Source organism: Tachypleus tridentatus, chromosome 11 (assembly GCF_004210375.1).
Source record: "Tachypleus tridentatus isolate NWPU-2018 chromosome 11, ASM421037v1, whole genome shotgun sequence".
Taxonomy (NCBI): Eukaryota; Metazoa; Arthropoda; class Merostomata; order Xiphosura; family Limulidae; genus Tachypleus; species Tachypleus tridentatus.
The window spans coordinates 62745580-62765786 of record NC_134835.1 but is presented as its reverse complement, the minus strand read 5'-3'; the positions used below and the strand labels follow the sequence as shown (position 1 = coordinate 62765786).

General features: G+C 34.4%; 2 protein-coding genes across 2 annotated transcripts in view; one reads left to right on the top strand and one right to left on the bottom strand.

Annotated features, from left to right (window-relative positions):
* Positions 1 to 20207, bottom strand: part of LOC143231366 (neprilysin-1-like) — a 67887-nt gene that overhangs the window by 7651 nt on the left and 40029 nt on the right. Inside the window, exons 10-20 of the mRNA XM_076465910.1 lie at positions 18558 to 18703; positions 17162 to 17369; positions 15989 to 16087; positions 15233 to 15310; positions 14927 to 15033; positions 13781 to 13839; positions 12880 to 12931; positions 12102 to 12169; positions 11326 to 11435; positions 4641 to 4706; positions 1469 to 1567 (exon numbers count right to left, since the gene is read on the bottom strand). Of these exons, the coding sequence (XP_076322025.1) occupies positions 1469 to 1567; positions 4641 to 4706; positions 11326 to 11435; positions 12102 to 12169; positions 12880 to 12931; positions 13781 to 13839; positions 14927 to 15033; positions 15233 to 15310; positions 15989 to 16087; positions 17162 to 17369; positions 18558 to 18703 (1092 nt within the window). The remainder of the gene's footprint in view (positions 1 to 1468; positions 1568 to 4640; positions 4707 to 11325; positions 11436 to 12101; positions 12170 to 12879; positions 12932 to 13780; positions 13840 to 14926; positions 15034 to 15232; positions 15311 to 15988; positions 16088 to 17161; positions 17370 to 18557; positions 18704 to 20207) is intronic.
* LOC143231511 (zinc finger MYM-type protein 1-like) lies at positions 8359 to 9596 on the top strand. Its single transcript, XM_076466039.1, has one exon. It carries the CDS (start codon positions 8359 to 8361, stop codon positions 9118 to 9120), a length of 762 nt encoding a protein of 253 aa, XP_076322154.1. The 3' UTR covers positions 9121 to 9596.

Genomic DNA, 20207 nt, shown 5'->3' with positions numbered 1-20207 from the left:
CGTCAATGCACCAAATTTCAGTTGAGAAATAGTTTTATAAGATAACCAGAGTAACATAAATATTGTTTAGTTCTTTATGATTACAATACAAGTTCTATTTCAACAAGAAATCTGGAAGACTATAGGATTGGAACAAATAGATGAAGTTCATGTCAAACTGGTATTATGATATCATTTTACAAGACAAAACATTTTCTCTCAAGCTAAAGCTTGTACACTCCAATATAGATTTAATGATGGGTTGCTAAAATTAGCATGTATTTTCCAAAGTGTAGTATTAGTTTATGAGAAATGTTAACCTTGTCCAAAATTCATCTTATAAAATATATGAACAAATTATTACACGAGTAATTTTACATACGATTTTTATTAAATCAATGACGGCGATATTGTTATATTTTGCACACTATGATTGTACTTCGTTCTATATGTGGATGTGTTGTCTTTTTTTTTTTGATTGATAAAAATAATACTAAGTCCAGTCCACATAAAGAACTTAATTTTTTCAATAATGTTCATTACAGATTATGTTGACTTTCTTGACTTGCGCTTTGAGTTTGAAACTACTGTAATCTAAACTATATAGAGTGCCACTGCCAGTTACATGTCCACGTAACTACTTCGCAGAATGTGGATGGATTTTTACCAAAAGTGGTATGGAGGATTGCTGGGTCCATGAGGAGATACATACGAATTTGGGGTTTCACATTTTGTATGCTGCAGTTGTTATGGGCGCTTTTAGTTTTTTAAGAAAAGCAACTTCTCGTGTCTTAAAATAACCTTTAACTAGTCATGATTTTACAAAACTTCTGTCTAAAGGAAGGGTACTCCAGCTAGTACATTTATAATTTTAACAGAAATCTCCTTGGTTGATAACTACTAACTTACTGATTTGTTAACAAAAGCACTAACTTATAGTGAATAACTTTAATAAACCATTAAAACTAGATACTTTTTCGAATTATCAATACTTCTTCACAAAAACGTCGCTAAGTATTTATGTTCATACACAATATCACCTTATCTAGACATACTGTTCTGCTTCATCAGGACTCGGTCCATATTTGGACCAGGTAGGGTCAATTTCAGCATTTACCTTTTCCTACCTCTCAGAAATTGTTATTTTGTTTGCTGTGTTACTGGATCCTACGTTACGTTGTTGCATCACCAACAGTGTGTTAAATGTTGCCCTTTTCCCGCAGTTTTAATTAAAATACTTTTTCTTGCCATGCCCAGTTCGTGGGATAATATGAAGTTGTATATTGGATCTTAACGAAGCATCCTTTAGCTTGCAACTAAATTAAAATATTGAAAATATAGCTTAAAACAGTATGTTTATGAAATAGAATAGTTTCAAAATATTTTTATTTTATTCGACTGCACTGCCTACAATGCTTGATCCGATAATATTTAACATTAAAATATGTTTATTAAAGCTAACGTATTGCATAACATACACGTAACTTACCGATCCATATGAAAGAAAGAAAAGCTGTTCTTGAGTAAAATCTGTTAGGTTTGGTAACAGTGTTTCTTGGTTGTTTTCCCTCACCCATCTTCTGTATGCCTGAAACGTTAAAAATTTAAAACGTTGTTGAACACTTAAAGATAAAAAAGAAAACTTAATGTACATTTTTTCTTAAAGCCATGTATTTAAAGGAATAACTTAATAGCTTCACTCAAAGAAAATATCAGCATGGCCAGGAAGTTAGAACGCTAGACTCGCAATCCGTTATGCCAAGAATACTCGCCCCTTTGACCATAGGGACGCAATCAAGTGCAGTCAATCCCAATATTTATTGGTAAAAGAGTAGCCCAGGAGTTGACAGTGGGTAGTGATAACTATTTGCCTTCCCTTTAGCCTTACACTACTAAATTAGGGATGGCGAGTGAAGACAGCCTTCCTATATTTTTGCATGAAATTCAAACAAACATTCAAAGATTAAATTAATTTTGTGATATTATGTTTAGTTAGGCATCAATTTATTGCACATTGTTGAAATCATAAAATTTTCAATTTCCATCACAGTATTGTTACTTAATACATTTTAACCCTAAAATCTGGAATTGGTCATACATACACTAATGAATATTTTGGTCATCTTAATCCCCCCGCAACAGCATATCATAAAAAAATATATATTTATTTATTCGTAGTTAAGCACAAAGGCTATCTGTGCTACGCCCAACACGGTTATTGAAACCAAATTTCTAGCGTTGTAAGTCCAAAGACATATCGTTGAGCCACTGGTAGGCAAAAAGGGAAGTACTGACCGCCTTTCAACGATAATTTATTATTAGAGCCTTTGAAGAATACAACTTTTATTCTCCTCTCTTGCAAAATAGTTCTAATTTGAGAATGTGTTCTCCCATCTGTTTGAGTGAAGATTCAGGTACAGGCATTTTGCCTTTTGGAAAATAACACGCCTACAAAAGACCCATTTTAAATGCCAAGCTAGTCAATAAACATTTAAGTCTCATTTGCGAGTGCAAAATATAAAATTATGTTGTTTTTTTAATTAAATGCAAAATTTGTGGCTGCAGCCATTATGGGGTTCCCATTGAAGTTGAAGCGATCAACAAGAGGTCGGCCAAAAATGTTTGAATCCAATCAATAGAGCACAAAATACTGCGGAGTATAAAGAATAATAAAAACACTAACTAGTTTCATTTTCTTGGATTGTTCAGTGGTCGACCAATTTAGACATGACTGATCGGGTTTCAATCAACTATAGTAATAATAAATGGGTGAAGAACATTTGAAGTTGTTTCTATTAAGTGTACATTGTACCCTAGTTATCACAAAAAACCTTGTGTAGCTTTGCGCAAAATTCAAAAGAAACAAACTAATTAACACTTAAGCAAAGTAGACCACAACATCTCATCTAGCAGGGTACATATTATCTTCTATGCAGAACAAAGAAACAAAACAATGAGAACAAAACAACTACGGTGGTTTTCTTGACCACTTGTTTATGATAAAACTATAAAATAACTCGGTAAATAAAAAAAACTTTAAACTGTTATAGTAACAAAAGCAGATATTAAACATGATATACACTGCTCGCCAAAATCTTAAGGCCGATGAACATAAAGAAAAAATATGCATTTTGCGTTGTTAGACTCAACCACTTATTTGAGTAGAGCTTCGAAAGATGAAAATAAGAAAAGGGAAAATAAAAGTAAAAAACTTTTTTAGCATTTAATAGGGAAAATGTGAACACTATGAAATTAGCCTAAATACTAGCTGGTCAAAAGTTTGGATGCTCTCTCTAACATGTTAATGTAGCCAGCTGCTGTTTGACCCCCCTGTATAACTTGAAGCCCCATTGTTCCATGGAAGGTTTGTTTGTTTGTTTGGAAATTTCGCACAAAGCTACTCGAGGGCTATCTGTGCTAGCCGTCCCTAATTTAGCAGTGTAAGACTAGAGGGAAGGCAGCTAGTCATCACCACCCACCGCCAACTCTTGGGCTACTCTTTACCAACGAATAGTGGGATTGACCGTCACATTATACACCCCCACGGCTGGGAGGGCGAGCATGTTTAGCGCGACGCGGGCGCGAACCCGCGACCCTCGGATTACGAGTCGCACGCCTTACGCGCTAGGCCATGCCGGGCCTCCATGGAAGGAGAAAGCACCTCAGATCATGATGGAACCTCCTCCACTGTGTCGTGTAGAAAATGTCTTCGGTGGGATATCCTTATCGTGCCAGTAATATTGGAAGCCATCTGGACCATCCATGTTAAATTTTTTCTCATCAGAGAACAAAACCTTCTTCCACTTTTCTAGGTCCCATATTTTTACGGTAACTTTGCATCTGATATGAGTACGTTCAGGTAATATATTCTATCCTTGGGTTGGTTCTTTTGGATTATTTGATAAAAATCATGAGTTAATTTATTTTCTATTTTACTTTTACCTTTAATACAGAGACACTCGCTTGTTGATTTAGTTTTAAATACAACGTTTCAACAGAAACTTCAAAAACTTATGTAGGTCCAAATTACCGAGCTTATATCAATAAATAAATACATAACTGTACATATTTACTGAATATTAGAATAGGCGCGGTAATTCACATTGCCGACCAAGGCTGGATTAAGGGTTTTATTTGCCCTGGACTTTTCGACTTATAGAGAACCCTCGAGACAGAACCTCTATGTACAATAAATTTATAATCATAGCTTGAGGCCCCCTAATTAATGTGAGGCCACGAGCTTCAGCCCGATAAGCCTATGCCTTAATCCGGGGCTGCTGCCAAGATTAAATTACTTTTCTGACGCTGAGCTGAGATCAGTCAATGGTTATTGATATCCTACTCTTGTTTCTACATAGTCAAAAAAATTCTCGATTCTTTTTTTATATCTTGACGTCATCATGATGTCGAGCTCCCTGTAGTAAATATATAAATAAAACTTTGAAATATATTTTCACAATCATATGATAATGGTTATTTAATTAATCAGCAATATCTATACAGAAAAGACTTAACAAAATTATGATACTGTATTACTAAGAAAGATGTAGAACATAGAGTATTCAGTTTATGTGCATGATTTAGTCTTGCTTATTAAAAAACTAAAAATTTAAGAGATTGACAAACAGATTTCTATTTAAAAATGATACAAATAAACATACTTTTAAAGCTTGTCGTACGCCACCATTATCAGCAATATTTTCAGCTAATGTGTTTGTTCCGTTGACCTAAATAAATCAACACACATATTTAAAGTAGTAATAGAAACACAGAACGCTTTACGCGTCACTAAAGTAGTTATATTATCCATGAATTTAATTAATTTAAAACTACACTTGTTTCTATTCTTGTTAATTTGCTGATTTCGTTTTTGTTTTTTTCAACAGTGATATAATTTTTTTATAATTATAATAAACATCAAAAGGGTAAATTATGGTACTGAGGAAGTATTGTAATCTGAAAACGAAACCTTACCAATATGAAAATGTTAGAAATATTAGATTTTATTCTCTCTTCCCTGTTAATTGACAGCATAATAATCATTATTCTACTGAATCTTTCAAGAGAGAGGTAAACTGAAAACAAGTTAGGGCTCCATATCTGTTTCAGTTAAATGCTGTTCAAAATAATTTAATCTATTGAAGTTTCAGTTACATACAAACTGTTACGAAATCGCCTCTCTTTGCCAGTGTACACATTTTACAAAATCACTGCGAAAAAAGTACAATATTTAGAATTATAATAAACTTTGTTACAAGCGATTAGTTAGTTTAGACTGGTAAGAAATAAAATCCCGAAATCTATTTGATCGAAAATTATATCTGTAATTAATTCAATAACACCAACAGAACTTCTGATACTTTAAATAAACACATATAAACTTTTTAAAAATTGGAAAGTTCCAAGCTAGCACAAAATACTTATTAGAAGAAACCATAAGTAACAAAATGTTAAATGGTTGAGTCGAGTATATGAATGATATTACACTAATACTTTTCTGTACTGTGGTTTCAACCTAGACTTTAGGGTTAGACAAGTACTCTATTAGAATGAATAAAACATTTGTACGGTTCTGTTGGCTTGTGTAATGAGTATCAGAAAAAGAAAACTGCACAGCCTAAATAGAGTAAATTTTCAGCTCATGTTTTGTATAACGGTGTTTTCTGTCCATGACAAAGTAACATTGTTAGCGTGTTTTTTTCCGTTAATGATTCTTGGCGCATTATATCTAAACAGCTTTATAACCTACACGGAAAACGTAGAAAGCTTGCTATGTGAAGTCTCTCATAAGCTGTTCAGTGTTATAACGTACATGAGAAATCTGAAAACCTTGAGATGGTGAAGTCTCTCTTGTGTTGTTCAGTTTTATAACCAGTGGCGGCGCCAACTGGGGCTTGAGCCCCCAAAATGAGCCAAGCCCCCTCAGCCCCCCAATATTGTTACCTACATATATTCATAAAATATGGAAAACACAATCGTCGTCGTTTCTTAACAATTAACATCAAAGAGACACAGATCTTTAGAACTCAACGTCTTCATTAAGACGGAAGTATGTGTCATGCGTCCCATAGCAACATACTGAATGCACTGAAACTCATGCACTGTATTGCCGCTTCCTGTGTAATGCCATTCTATCTTGAGCTTTTACGAAGATTAGACAACCACGTTGATTTCAAGTTACAACAGATCATCAAAGATTTTACTTGATCAATCAAAGGTTTCACAGGTATTTACCCATTAATTTCATTTATCTTTTATTGAAAAGTAAAACATAGCATGCATATATAAGTGTATTGTGTATAGGTCAAAACTATGAAGCATTTAGCCGGTGTTGTGTCCTCTGTGAGATCATTTTGCATTGTGTATCAGCCATCCAAAATTGTACTGATGATTGTGTGACTTACAATCCAATTAATGTTATACTTATGATCAGAGAATAACCTTACATGTTAACTGACCAAATAATATTTCTAAACAATTCTAGAATGAATTTTGAAATTATCATTGGGCTATTTAGTAGTGCCTAATTTAATGTAATGTAGTAGTTATATTATTGTAACAGGTGCTTGTCACACTTATGATAATAAGAACAATATCACAATCACAGTTTTACCTGTATGGATAATGTGAACTTATGAAGAAACCAGCCTTTCTGTGAAGGTCAACTGCAATTTAGACATTTTGTTTTGGTGTTACTATGACCATTCAATATCCAGGCCGCGGGTTTGCTTTGGTCGAGCGTGCAATTCCCGTCTCGAACGCCTTAAGCATATGATCACCAAGCTGCTGACCATGGTGTATGCTTTGCGTATGGCTAACGATCGGCTCAGCCCGATCGAGATCCAGATGCCAGCCGCACGCCCCCCCTTACTCCCTTTGGCTGCCCACAGTTTTACAACATGCCCTACCAAAGCCGTGTTTGTGTTTCCTAATTAGCCCTGTAATTTTACTTTATCACTACCCTCTAATTAAGTACTTGTGCTATATGGTTAAAGATAAACACTTTCTCTAACAGTATTTCACGGATATGTTCTGGATTTTCATGTGTTATTCATATAATTTGGTGATTTCAATGCTGCAGGGCAGTTGTTCGTAATGTTGAACTATGTTTAGTTGTTATTTGTTCTTTATTCATGAAACGACCCAATAGCATGTATGTTATATCTTTTTCCTTAGATTTCGATGTTTAAAATGAATATCCTTTGTAAGCCCTAATGCCAATATAAGGAGAGACATTCCCATTCGTTTCATATAAACTAACACAACTTGGAAGTAAGAAGTGGTACTAGCAGTCAGCCGACTCAGGGGTCACTGTATAAAAGGGAGTTATGTTTGTTTACGCGGCTCTCGCTCTCTCTGGTACTTGGCCTCACACTGGAACACACACTCAGTTTTGATTAACAAAATGAAATCAAAATCAGCGACTCGTTTTCAAACAAGGACACCAACACACAAGACAAGAGTTAGACATTACCCACCAAAACATAAACTGGTCATACTACACATAGGATTGATTATGCAACACTACCTGCTACCCAAGAAGAGACAGCGAGTAGATGGTCCTACAAACACATGTGGTGCAAGTGAGGAGGGCAGTGGTGATCGTGATGGTGAGAATGCGGACACAACTAGTGCGAAACCCCAGACACAAGAGGGCACCACCCAAGCCCAGGATGAAAAACTACCACCAGGACCCAAGGACCTGAGCCAGCTTCCAGAAAGTGGTCCTACCTTTCCAGGCTTGAAGAGATACCCGGCTACGGAATACAGCAACCAGTCAAGGTCATTCAGCAAGAATTGGCGTGATCAGCACTCGTGGTTGGAGTACTCTGTGACCCAAGATGCTGCATTCTGCTTCGCATGTCGTCTTTTCAGTCACACACACTTCAGTGAAACTGAGAAGTCCTTCACCCATAAAGGCTTCCGAAACTGGAAGAAGGCGACCACATCACTGAAGCCCCATGATAACTCTGCAGGACACAAGTTTGCCATGTACGCTTCAGCAGAGTTTAAATTGCAGAAAACAAAGGGTGCAAGGATCCAATATGCCCTCAATGCAAGCCATGCTAAATCTGTGGAGGAAAACCGACATTACATAAGAGTCGTGATAGATGCACTGCTCTACACAGTCTGCCATAATGAAGCCCAGAGAGGTCACAGGGAAGGTAGTCAGTCACATAACAAGGGCAATTTCCTGGAACTTCTTGACATGATTTCCAGGTATGATGAAATCGTGAAGAAGAAGCTGAGTGGTCCTGGCAATGCCAAGTACACACACTATACACCATGATATCCAAAACAAACTGCTTGACATCATAGCTGGAATGATCAGGAAGGATATCAGCAAAGAGGTCATGGAAGTTGAGCATTTTTTCTCTAATGGTGAATGAAACAAAGGATGTGAGCAAACAAGAACAGCTGTCCATTGTGGTAAGGTACCTCCACCAACAGAGTTTTCACGAGGAGTTCCTGGACTTCACAGCTGCTGAGGGTCTGGATGCAGATTCATTGCTCAAGAAAATCATGGAGACTCTGGCTAAATGTGGTATTGACCATAATGCCTGCATTGGCCAGTGCTATGACGGAGCTGCAGTCATGTCAGGGCACATCAGTGGCATACAGGAGAGGTTCAGGAGAGAGGTGTCTCAGGCTGTGTATGTCCACTGCTATGCACACAGGCTCAACCTTGTGCTAGTTGATTGTGTGCACAACGTCCAGGATGCAGCAGAGTTCTTTGTGACAATTCAGAAGCTGTACAAATTCCTCTCTACATCAGTTGTGCATGAAGAATTTCTGAAGGTACAGAAGGAGCTTGAATCCGTGAACCAGCACATAGAGTTGAAGAAGCGACTGTCAGACACAAGATGGGCCTGCCAACATGCTGCTTGTCTGGCTGTGAAAAGAACCCTCCCTGCCATTGTGACAACCCTAAAGCGTCTTGTGGAGGGGGACAATGTCCACAGAGCCACTGAATCAAAGGTCCTGTGCATCCTCCTAGATCAGCAGTTCTTAACCAGTCTAGTGGCCATAGAAAAATTACTGTTGATGACAAAACAGCAATCACACCACCTCCAGTCACCTGACCTGCAGCTGGTCTCTTCAGAGGACCTAGTACAATCATCTCTGGTCTCTCAGAAATGAGAACTGAAGCAGCATGAAAAGACTTGGAAGAGTCTGCTGAGGATATATGTAAGAAAGTGGGAACACGCACTGAGACAGTGCGTCAAGGTGGACAGTGATCTGCCTCTAGACACCTGGACGAATTCATAATCACATCTAGTACTGGCCAAAGAGATGAACCAACACCAGATGCCAGGAGACACACCTTCTATGCCATCATAGACAGGATGCTCAACGAGCTGAATAGAAAATTCTCCTCTGATGCCTGTAGTATTCTGATGGGTTCAACTGCATTGAACCCCAAACACTCCACATTTCTGGACAAGTAAGAACTCATAGGAATGGCAGCAAACTATGGTGTGGCAGAGGATGACCTCGCAGTGGAGGTCCACCAGTTAAACCGGCTAATTGCCAGGAAGAAAGACAAGGGGCAGGAAGTATCCACACGATTGCAACCATGCTGGAGCCATACAAGGATGCCTTCATGGATCTCCACAAACTTGTATGCATCGCTGTGACCCTGCCTGTCACTTCAGCTGCCTTTGAGAGAAGTTTCTCATGTCTGAAACTTCTCAAGACATACTTGCGCAACAGCAGTGGTAACAACCGCACCACCAACCTCGCTGTCATATCAGTAAACTACAGGAGGGCAAAACAACTCGATATTGAAACTGTTATAAACACATTTGCTGCCAATCACCAGAACAGGCACATTGTTTTAATGTAATATTGACTATAAATACAACATGATGAAAGATAGTTAGCCTGATAGTGACCTTACTTTTCCTCAGAGTGTATTAACTTCACATAGGATAATTCGTTTCTGCTTTGTAAACTATGTCTTTATGTTACATTTCTTTTGATTTGTAGCTTTACTCTTAATGGTATATTAAATGTTCAATCTAAGCTAATCTTAATTTTTTTTATTATTATGTATTACCTTGGGTGGAATTTAGGTGAGCTTCCTCTTTTACATATACACATATTTTCATAAACAGATTATTTCTAATTTGTAATAATGAATTATTAATCAGAGTGTGAGTTTCCAATGAAAACTGCATTGAAAACGCAGTTCAAAATAGCACACGTTTCTGAAATGTACCTTGGTACTTACATTATTATAATTTACCATCTATACTTCATATTGATGGCATTTTGGGAAGCCCCTCCACAGTTGACTTCAGCCCCCCAACGAACATATCCTGGCGCTGCCACTGTTTATAACCTACACGAGAAGTCTGAAAAGCTTGTTATGGTGAAGTCTCTCTTTAGCTTTTCAAGGATATGTTTCCAACACTAAATAATGTAAGTACTAATATCAGTGATCGTCCTAACTTTGGTTCTTCCTATGATCAGCTCACTAATTGATTATAGAAGACAACTTCGAATATCACAGTAATTTACCTGAGAAACAAGTTCAAACTTTTCTATTTCCAATGGCAGAGGAAATAATACACAATTATTCTAGACAGTTCTAATGCCTGTTAATGACAATATTACTGAGCCAAACTAGACAGTATAAACGTTCCTGCCAACAAAGCCAGAAAACTGTTTCAGTATCACCTACAAATATAGAAACACAGCCCGATCAATATCCATGTACGTTTATTTTACGAAATATAAACTTGGAAAGTTTGTGAAACAAGTTGGGTCACATCTAAGACCCTAAGTGTCTCAGCATTAAACGCTGTCAGTCGAAAGGTTTTCTAGCTTCTTTTGCTGCAAACGTTTAAAAAAATAACCCAGCAGCAAGGAAATGTAGTATCAACTACAGTATCGCAATCAACTGTGTCTGCTGAACCCATATCTTGTGCTACTTTCCAATCACTAGACTTGTTAACTGATTCTAGCAATTTGCTTCTTAACTTGCTCCAGGAGAGTTGATTATCGAATTATGGTCAGAATGAAAGATGAATACCTCAGTGCTAACATGATTCAGAAATATCCAGATGAGAACTTACAGCCTTGAGACAAGTGTTAAATAAAACACTGAACAACTCACCAGAGACATCATCAAAACAGACCTTCCACGTTGCCCTTGTAGATATAGTGCAGCAACTGGATAAGACACTAACAATGTTGCTCAATTAGCGATATAAACACATTTTGTTCAGACCTTCCATGTGAATATTTCTAACTGATTTAGATACAAAATATTTACATTAGAAGATGTTATTCACAAACTATATTTCCAGGTAATCTTATCAATAATCGAAGACGATGTACCTCGTAAGCATTATACTGCTTTACAAAGCAGTTCGCACGAGCATTGAACTGTGCACGAGACTCTTCAGTCCACCAGTTGTTAGCGTTCCCATATTCATCTCTCTTGCTTCCTGAAACAACAAAGATCACTAGTAACAAGTATTACATGAAGCATACTTTGTATGATAAAATCTGAAGAAAGATCATATCTTTAGAAGTACATCTAAACAAGAGTTGTTGTTAAACAAGTATTTAAGGGGAGATTATGACTTTAAAACAAAACCAATAAATGAAAAGATTAAAATCTCAAGGCTTATGAACATACCGTAGTCAATATTCGTTAAGCACTTATTACTGCCTTAATAATCGGCGATAAAGAATTTCATTATTTAATTTCGTATTTTCTACCTTTCAAATAATATATTAAAAACAGCGCACACTTTATGAAATTGTCGTATTTTACCACTAGATGACGGTATTGTTGAAAACCATTTGAGTTTTGTTTTCGACTCATAGCAAGTAAAAACAACACAGTCATCTGTAGCATTAAGATTCAGTACGAACTATTCTGTTGTAGTAGTGGCGTAACCTTATATAACATTCTGTTTAATGTGGTATTATACCTTAGATCTATATCAGACAAATAATTTCTTAAACACATCTGGACAGACGATAGGTAAGAGTGAGGGACTTTCTTAGTTAGTAGTTCGATATTAAGAAGTAAACACTCGTATTAATAGGGTGTCTGTAATACAAAAAAACATTATACATATAGATGTAACAGAGATTTGTCTTACCGCGGACATCAAAACCATGGGTAATTTCATGACCAATCACTGCTCCTATTGCTCCATAATTCATATATCTACATAAATAATTATTAAATAAGTTTGTTATTAAACTAATTTCAGAACTTATTTTTAACAACGCGCAATAATTGCTATTAAATATAGAAAAAAAAAACACTGTCGATCATGCATATTATTTAATCAAAATATATACTTAAACTATAAAATTTAGAAACACGCGTTGTTAGAAACGGTATAATAAATCATATAATAGTCCTGACATCAGGTTATTAATGCTGTAACTTATTGATATCGAGCATTTCATTGTAAAATATTTAAAACACTGTAGGGTCAGTGCATAGCAATATGTGGGGGACAGTTATCCCAGGGCCCAGTCCGACCAGAGACTTCTTAAAATTGGTATTTGAAATGTTGAGTATTGGAAACGGGAAATATTTTAAAACATGGAAACAAATTTAATGGAGGGGGGACAACAAAATCTTTTACTCCAGACATCTTCGAATCATTTACATCACTGTATAAGGCATTGCTAGGCCTAAAATATATATATGATGAGGACTGTATAGCCTTAATCTAAATAAATGGAAGTAAAATAACTAACAAGGAGATAATACTGACAACATGTGAATACCAGTTTCATAGTTTACTTTAAAACAAGAGGTAAACAAGCACATCTAAAGGATTATTGGTTAAATCTAGAAAATTATTGGGTCTGTTTTAGTCAAGTTTAGTACTACGTTAATGATTGATGTATATTTATACTCACCGAGGAAACTTTGAATAATAAAATGGACGATCTAGCATAGAAACTGATAAAGCTAAAATGAAAAAAAAAAAAAAAAGCCTCGTTTAATCATCTTTTGATCCTTAATTGGATATTATCATGTATACTGATTGGATTCTTTATCAGTTTCTGTACACATATATATAGAGAATGTTCCATTACATTTACAATTCTGAAATCGCTCGATCGTGTTATGATTTAGATTAGCTCTAAATGCAGAGATATAAGTATATTAATTTTGCTTGTGAAACAGAGATAAGAGCAAGAATCTTTATGATTTTCAAAGAGGTGTGACAGTAGGAATAAGTGTGAACGCCTGACATTGGTGACAAAGCAGCGATAAAACGATAGTTGGGCAGGCTTGTAAGATGCAACAGAGGTCAGATATGTCCTAACAGAATGATTATTTAAATAGTGATTGGAATTCAAAGTTCAACCTTGTTTAACTAGGCATGTTACAAAGCTGCTATACAACAGCCAATGAAGATTCTGAAAAACAACTACCTCATATTCAAGTTAACAATCAAAGCTATATTGGTGCTTAGAATGCTAATTATTAACAATGAATGAATAAACACTTGGAATTTCTTCTGATAAGTTGCATTTTATCATTTTCTGTATTGACAATAGAGTAAAAGTACATATGCATGACAACTATGAAATAAAACTCTGTAAGTTAAGTTAACGAATAATGTTGTAATGTAGAAACATATAAATCTGAAACTTCATTTAGTATTTACACGTACTAGAGAACCAAAATACAGACTAAAATTATATGTCTATCATAAAGGTTTTACAGACTTACTAAACCTGTGAAAAGTATTTAATGGTAGTATTTGATAAAATATTTTTTAAATATCAAACCATGTGTTACATATCTTACCGAAAGAATTTTTATTCTGGTAATATATTGCATTCGTTGTCAAAGGTTTACTGTCCCATCTGAAACATAAAAAAAATAAGCATTAATACTACATTCTGTCAAAGGTTTACTGTCCCATCTGAAACATAAAAAAATAAGCATTAATACTACATTCTGTCAAAGGTTTACTGTCCCATCTGAAACATAAAAAAATAAGCATTAATACTACATTCTGTCAAAGGTTTACTGTCCCATCTGAAACATAAAAAAATAAGCATTAATACTACATTCTGTCAAAGGTTTACTGTCCCATCTAAAACATAAAAAAAATAAGCATTAATACTACATTCTGTCAAAGGTTTACTGTCCCATCTGAAACATAAAAAAATAAGCATTAATACTACATTCTGTCAAAGGTTTACTGTCCCATCTGAAACATAAAAAAAATAAGCATTAATACTACATTCTGTCAAAGGTTTACTGTCCCATCTGAAACATGAAAAAAAAATAAAAAATAAGCATTAATACTACATTCTGTCAAAGGTTTACTGTCCCATCTGAAACATAAAAAAAATAAGCATTAATACTACATTCTGTCAAAGGTTTACTGTCCCATCTGAAACATAAAAAAAATAAGCATTAATACTACATTCACGTCTTTATACAAAATTACAGTCAAACGATCATCCAAACGATCTTATAAATGCAAACATAATTAGAAATATTACAACATTACACTTTTGGATATGTCACAGTGGTATGTCTGCGAACTTATACTGCTAGAAACCGAATTTCGATACCAGTGGTGGGTAGAGCATACATAGGTAGTCGATTGTGTATCTTTGTGCTTAATAATAAACAACAGCCACTGAATTTACAAATATTTAATAATCAGGAATTCATTGCATGCACTGAAAATCCATAAAATGAGATGAGATTATATCTTACATTTAACACCTAACAAACTATAACTGAGCAGCTGAGTATAATTTTGTAGAATAATTTCAATTTATTTAATCATAAGTAAACCAAACTTGTACAGCTAAGTAGACGTACACAGGAGTTTTGGCCACCAGGTTCAATGTAATGTAATGGTCTCCGATATGTGGGTCAAAACAGATCAGATAAACAATAATTGCTTATTCAATTTCTTTTATTACTACTTACTCAGTACGGCTATTTGATAGCCTTAGCTTGAGAATAATGTTTTCTGACAGAAACCTTGATACTGACCACAGATTCTGCACAATATCATCGTCTCCAAGGGCTTCCATCTAGAATTACAAGAAACGAATAATTATATCCAACCTAAAGACAAGTCTATAGTAACACTGGTTAATGTTTACTAATAAGCCTACTGGACTCAACAAGTAATTCAAAAATACAGTAACAGAACTTTTACAACAGGAAAATTCTGATTTTAATAATTACAACATTTCTATTATTTTATCAGATTCAATGAAATGTACTTACTGCACTGTAAAACTTGTCCAGTTTGGTAATATTCACAGCAATATCTGGATAAGCCACAAAATCAACCATTTCTTTCGCCTGAAAAAAAAAAATTAATACACGAAGTTTTATAAATTTAAATACAGGTATTTTGCTTCGTTATCCACGAGCCTTCAAAAGTTCAGTTACAAAGAAGAGAATTAAAGTGTAGATTTCTTTCTAGGAGCGTGTATCTTGGTATTTGTTAAAGATAACAATCCTGTATTTGTTATTAGTATAAAGTATATATATTATCACCACATCTACAGCAACGTATCACTGAATCTCTCTAACAGAAGGGCTGAGAGTGCCACTGTTGTTAATATACCAGACTGTGGTTCTGCAGGGTCACGCTTTCGTGTCCCGTTACCATGGAACAAAAACCAAGTTCCACAGTTTAGAGCTTTGGATACTCTATGACGGCAACGGTCAAATTCCGTTGTTCTGTCAGGTGAGAGAAACCCCAGAGTTAGCGATATATACTGCTGACTAGCTATATTTCCTCTAATGTATCAGCTCAAAATTAGAGACGGCTAGCGCAGATAGCCCTTGTTTAGCTTTGCGCGAAATTCAAAACAAGCACTGTATAAAACTTTTAGTGAGAACTAGGAGTATAATATTTACTGTAAGAAAGTCCACCAAGCCACTGAATGCTCTTCAAAAAGTTCAAGTTCTTTATATATATTTTCTTATAAACAATTTACATGACAAATATATTCTATAAATTAGAAAACCTACCTTTCTCTCTGCGATCTCTTTGGTTTCATCATCCATCCACTCTAAGTCATTTAACATAAAGCGAAACTCCCCTTTCAAATTATCGACTATTTCTTGTATCTGTAAGCAGGAATATGAAAAATGCAAAATGTATATTGAGATATTTGATCAAATGTTTTGACACTTATGTAGCAGAATTATCTCCAGCAAAGCACTGTTAAAAAACAAAGTGAAGAAGTATAGTTTAAAATGTAACATGTAATATAAAATTAAGTTATAACCACTACGAAAGAAACAAGTTTGTTGTTTTTTTAATCACACTGCAGCAATCAATAGCTGGAAGAAAGGAACAGACAGTGAAAAGTTATGAGCGTTGAGAATACCTGATGTTTAAAAGTGATCTAGTATCATATGTTACTTTCCTGGTTTCTACACACTACGATATTAACGTTTGGGCTTTCAGATAATACACGTTTAATGTAAATTATCCCTAATAGCGGCATCTCAGAAATGTGTAAGAAATCGTAGCAAATTTTAAACAAACATAATTTTTATATCTGTTAGTGATGTTTATGTTCAGTACTTAATAAATTGAATACAGAAGACGAGTACACAGCAAGATTTTAAAAACGATGGTACCCACAAAGAAAAACAAAGACATTTCCTATGATCAGTGGTATGTATCATCGCTGAATGAATCTATAAATAATTAATATATTAATTACAACGACATCCACATTTTAATCAGTACAACCTGATTTTAATAACAATGATATCTTCTTGTACCCATTAATCACTCATATTTTTCAAATAGAGTGCATCTGATTCTATTAGTCTATTTCAAACAATGCTGTAACCCAGCTTATGCAGGCCCCCAGTAACACGGGGATATGTCTGTAAACTTACACAGCTAGAAACTAGGTTTCGATACCCGTGTTGAGCAGAGCACAGATAGCCCATGGTGTAGCTTTGCGATTAACTACATACAAACAAATGGCCTATGTAATTCCAGACGCTATGACTGAACCATTGCCTCACTTAGAAATCATACGAAATACGTTTATTTCTTTTTTAAAGGAAATTTTCTGTTTTTAAATAAAAAAGTAGTTGAAGCACCTACACCATGTCATTTAGAACAATGATTCACATATTTTGATTATTCACTAATAAAACTGACATCATCGTTAAGCCTACCTTTGGTTTCATTGAAGGGACGAAGTGCTGGTTGAGGTAGATATGTGTGGCTGCGTAGACGAAACTGTTAGCTGTTAATGTTACACAAAAAAAGTCTTGCTCCAGTTCACTGTTATGAAACGCCAATAAATATGCATTTCTGAATTGTTTCGGCATTACTACTAATCTCATTAATACAGTCCTCCATCCGATATAGTTGGCGATCTTCCTGGGGATTAGTCGGCAAATTAGTACAGGGTTATTATATCACAAACAAGCGTTTTCAACAGCATAAAATTTTATGTTTATTCGAAGTAAGCCTAATTCTCCTGTTTTAAACTCTGAAGATGTGTTTCATTGTATGTTTCTTTAATTATAAATAAGCGCAAGTTTTGAGTTAAAAAATAAAATGTAACCGCAATTATACGAGTGCATGGGTTAAACAGAAAGTATCATAAAGTATGTATAATATTATATCAAAATTACACGTGATATACAGCAGTCATGTGACAAGCCATTACAGCTGTGTTTTATTACATTTGTATGTTCTACATCTGTAATAAACATTTGTAGTTAACTGAGAAATACAATTCAGTCTTAATTTGAAAATGTGAATTGTCATAAGTACTATCAAGTGTGAAAGCAAAATTACATAATTACAGGATTTGGTTAAAAAAAGCAAAACATAATATTTACATTTATATCGCATGTTTAACTCTCATGTGTGTACAGAAATAATTGCAGCATTATATTAAAACAATTTTCAATATGCAACTTAACAAATCCGGTAACAATTACAGCCGATATAAAGTCGTGTTAGAACAGGATGTTTCAGGATTACATTTTGACATTGTTTGAAGTAGTGTAATGTCATCAAAAAACTGTTCGCTTTTGTGAAATATATTTAATATCAGGAAAACCTAGCGTGCTTTGAACATGGAAACCGAACGACGGTGCGCGTTATCAAGACGTACAGTCGTCAAATAAAACATGATCGGACTTGGCAATATGAACTGTAATGACGTGGCAAGGTCCTAAAATGGTTTTAATAGCACATCACTGTGCAATTCAAAATAATTAAATAATAATAAGGCATTTTCTGAAATATGTAGTTTACAAGAAGTGACTACGTATTTACTTAAGCGCTCGTACATTTCAGATATTTCTGAATTAGTTGAAGTTAAAATTAACCTCGAAGTAGAGCCAAATCAAATTCTTGCACGTATTGAATTACTGAAAATTATTACCATAAAACTACCTGTTACCATCAACAACCACGATTTTATTATACAGTCAAAGCCCATTTTAAAATTATTTTTAAAAATAATTAATTAGTTTTATGTATGTTCATATAATTATCACAAACAGAGATAAAGAATACTTGTATGGAAAGTTACAAATAGTGCAAATATCTAACCTTTTGTTATCTTTATGTTTGAGATATTTCACAATTTCAGTAAGAAATTCTTGGTTTTGTACAATAATTTCATCTTCCATATTAATTCGGTGTTCATTTTGTAACGTCTCATTGGTGGTCTGTTGTAGGAGTTTCAACCAGTTTTCCTGGAGAGAGATCATAAACTTTTCAGTTATATAATTGGTTCTTCTATTTGTTTCAAAATAAGTGCACTATACTTGCCTGTAATGCGTTTTTATGTATCTTTGTTTGTCGTGAATGATGCATCCTTCTATAAACATTATAAACCTCAACATTTTATTACGACAAGGCATGGTGTAATAAAATGATGTTAGGCCTAAAATGAATTACTTATTCATTACTTTGCAAATTGTTATTTCAAAATCAAAATTTTCCACGTGTTTTATTTTTCTTTCTTTTTTCTTTACCTTCACATTCTAATATGTTTTGCACATTTTAAGAAACTGGATACGCCCCAGTATTTTAGTGATTTCCAATGTACATTACTAACGAAATCAAATTTATGTAAGCCAATTAAATATCAAGAGCACCGAAGTAAAATTATTTTCATGCGATTTATTTTTACTTAAAAATTGTTTAATTAAAATTTTGCTTGTGGGAATATCGTTCTATATCTTCCATTTCTGTAAATCTTGTAGTAAAGACATTTTTCTATTGATATATCTACACAGTTGGTATCTTTGAGTAAAGAGTTTTTATGCACTTACAGGGGTGGACAAAAAAGTGGCACCCTTTTAATCTATTATATCTTTTATTAGATGACAGAAAAACATGTAAAACCATTTGTTTTTAGAGAGCACTCGACGGAATCTACTCAAATATGATTTCAAATCCTAATTTTAGCGGTGGCTTTCGTAAATTTCTGTGCGTTTCATAAGTTTAGTTATATTTTCTCATAATAAAGTGTTGTTTACCTGCTGTAGCATCTTAAATCTTTTTATTCCAATTACACTACAACATGATCAAACAAATTTCTTTGCAGTTATAATAGAGTCGTTAAAAGATATTTTAGAAATAAGAGAACTAATGTTATGGAATAACCAGGTGAATCACCTGATATGAATTGGATTAAAAGTTTATGGGTTGAGCTAAACCGATTAAAGAAAGATCATAAGCCAAACATGGAAGATGATTTTTTGAAGTACTTAAAGAAGGATGGCAGTCAATCAGTCAGACATACACAAACTCACTGAAAGCATGCCACGTTGATGTGAAGCAGTACTGAAATCCAAGGGAATACCGACTAAACATTAGTTTGTGAAACTGGTTTGTGTTATTTTGAGTTTCATTTTTACATTCGATTATTGCAGAGAAACTTGTTTGTTCATCTTGTAGTCTAATTAGAATAAGAAGATATAATAAACTACAACAGGTGTACAACACTTTTTATATGAAAATGTAACTAAAATGATGAAAAGTTCAGGTACTTATGAAAGCCAGTATTAAAATTAAAGTTGAGATAATATTAAACGATATAACAAATTAACAGAATTTTCAAGGAGGAACCATTTTTTCCATCTCTTCTCCTGAAAAATCTGTTGATTACAGCAATATAACAAATCTACAGATCTTGTAGTATCGTACTTTGTATATTTTCATAAACCTCTTTTGTACTCATTGGTTCTCCAG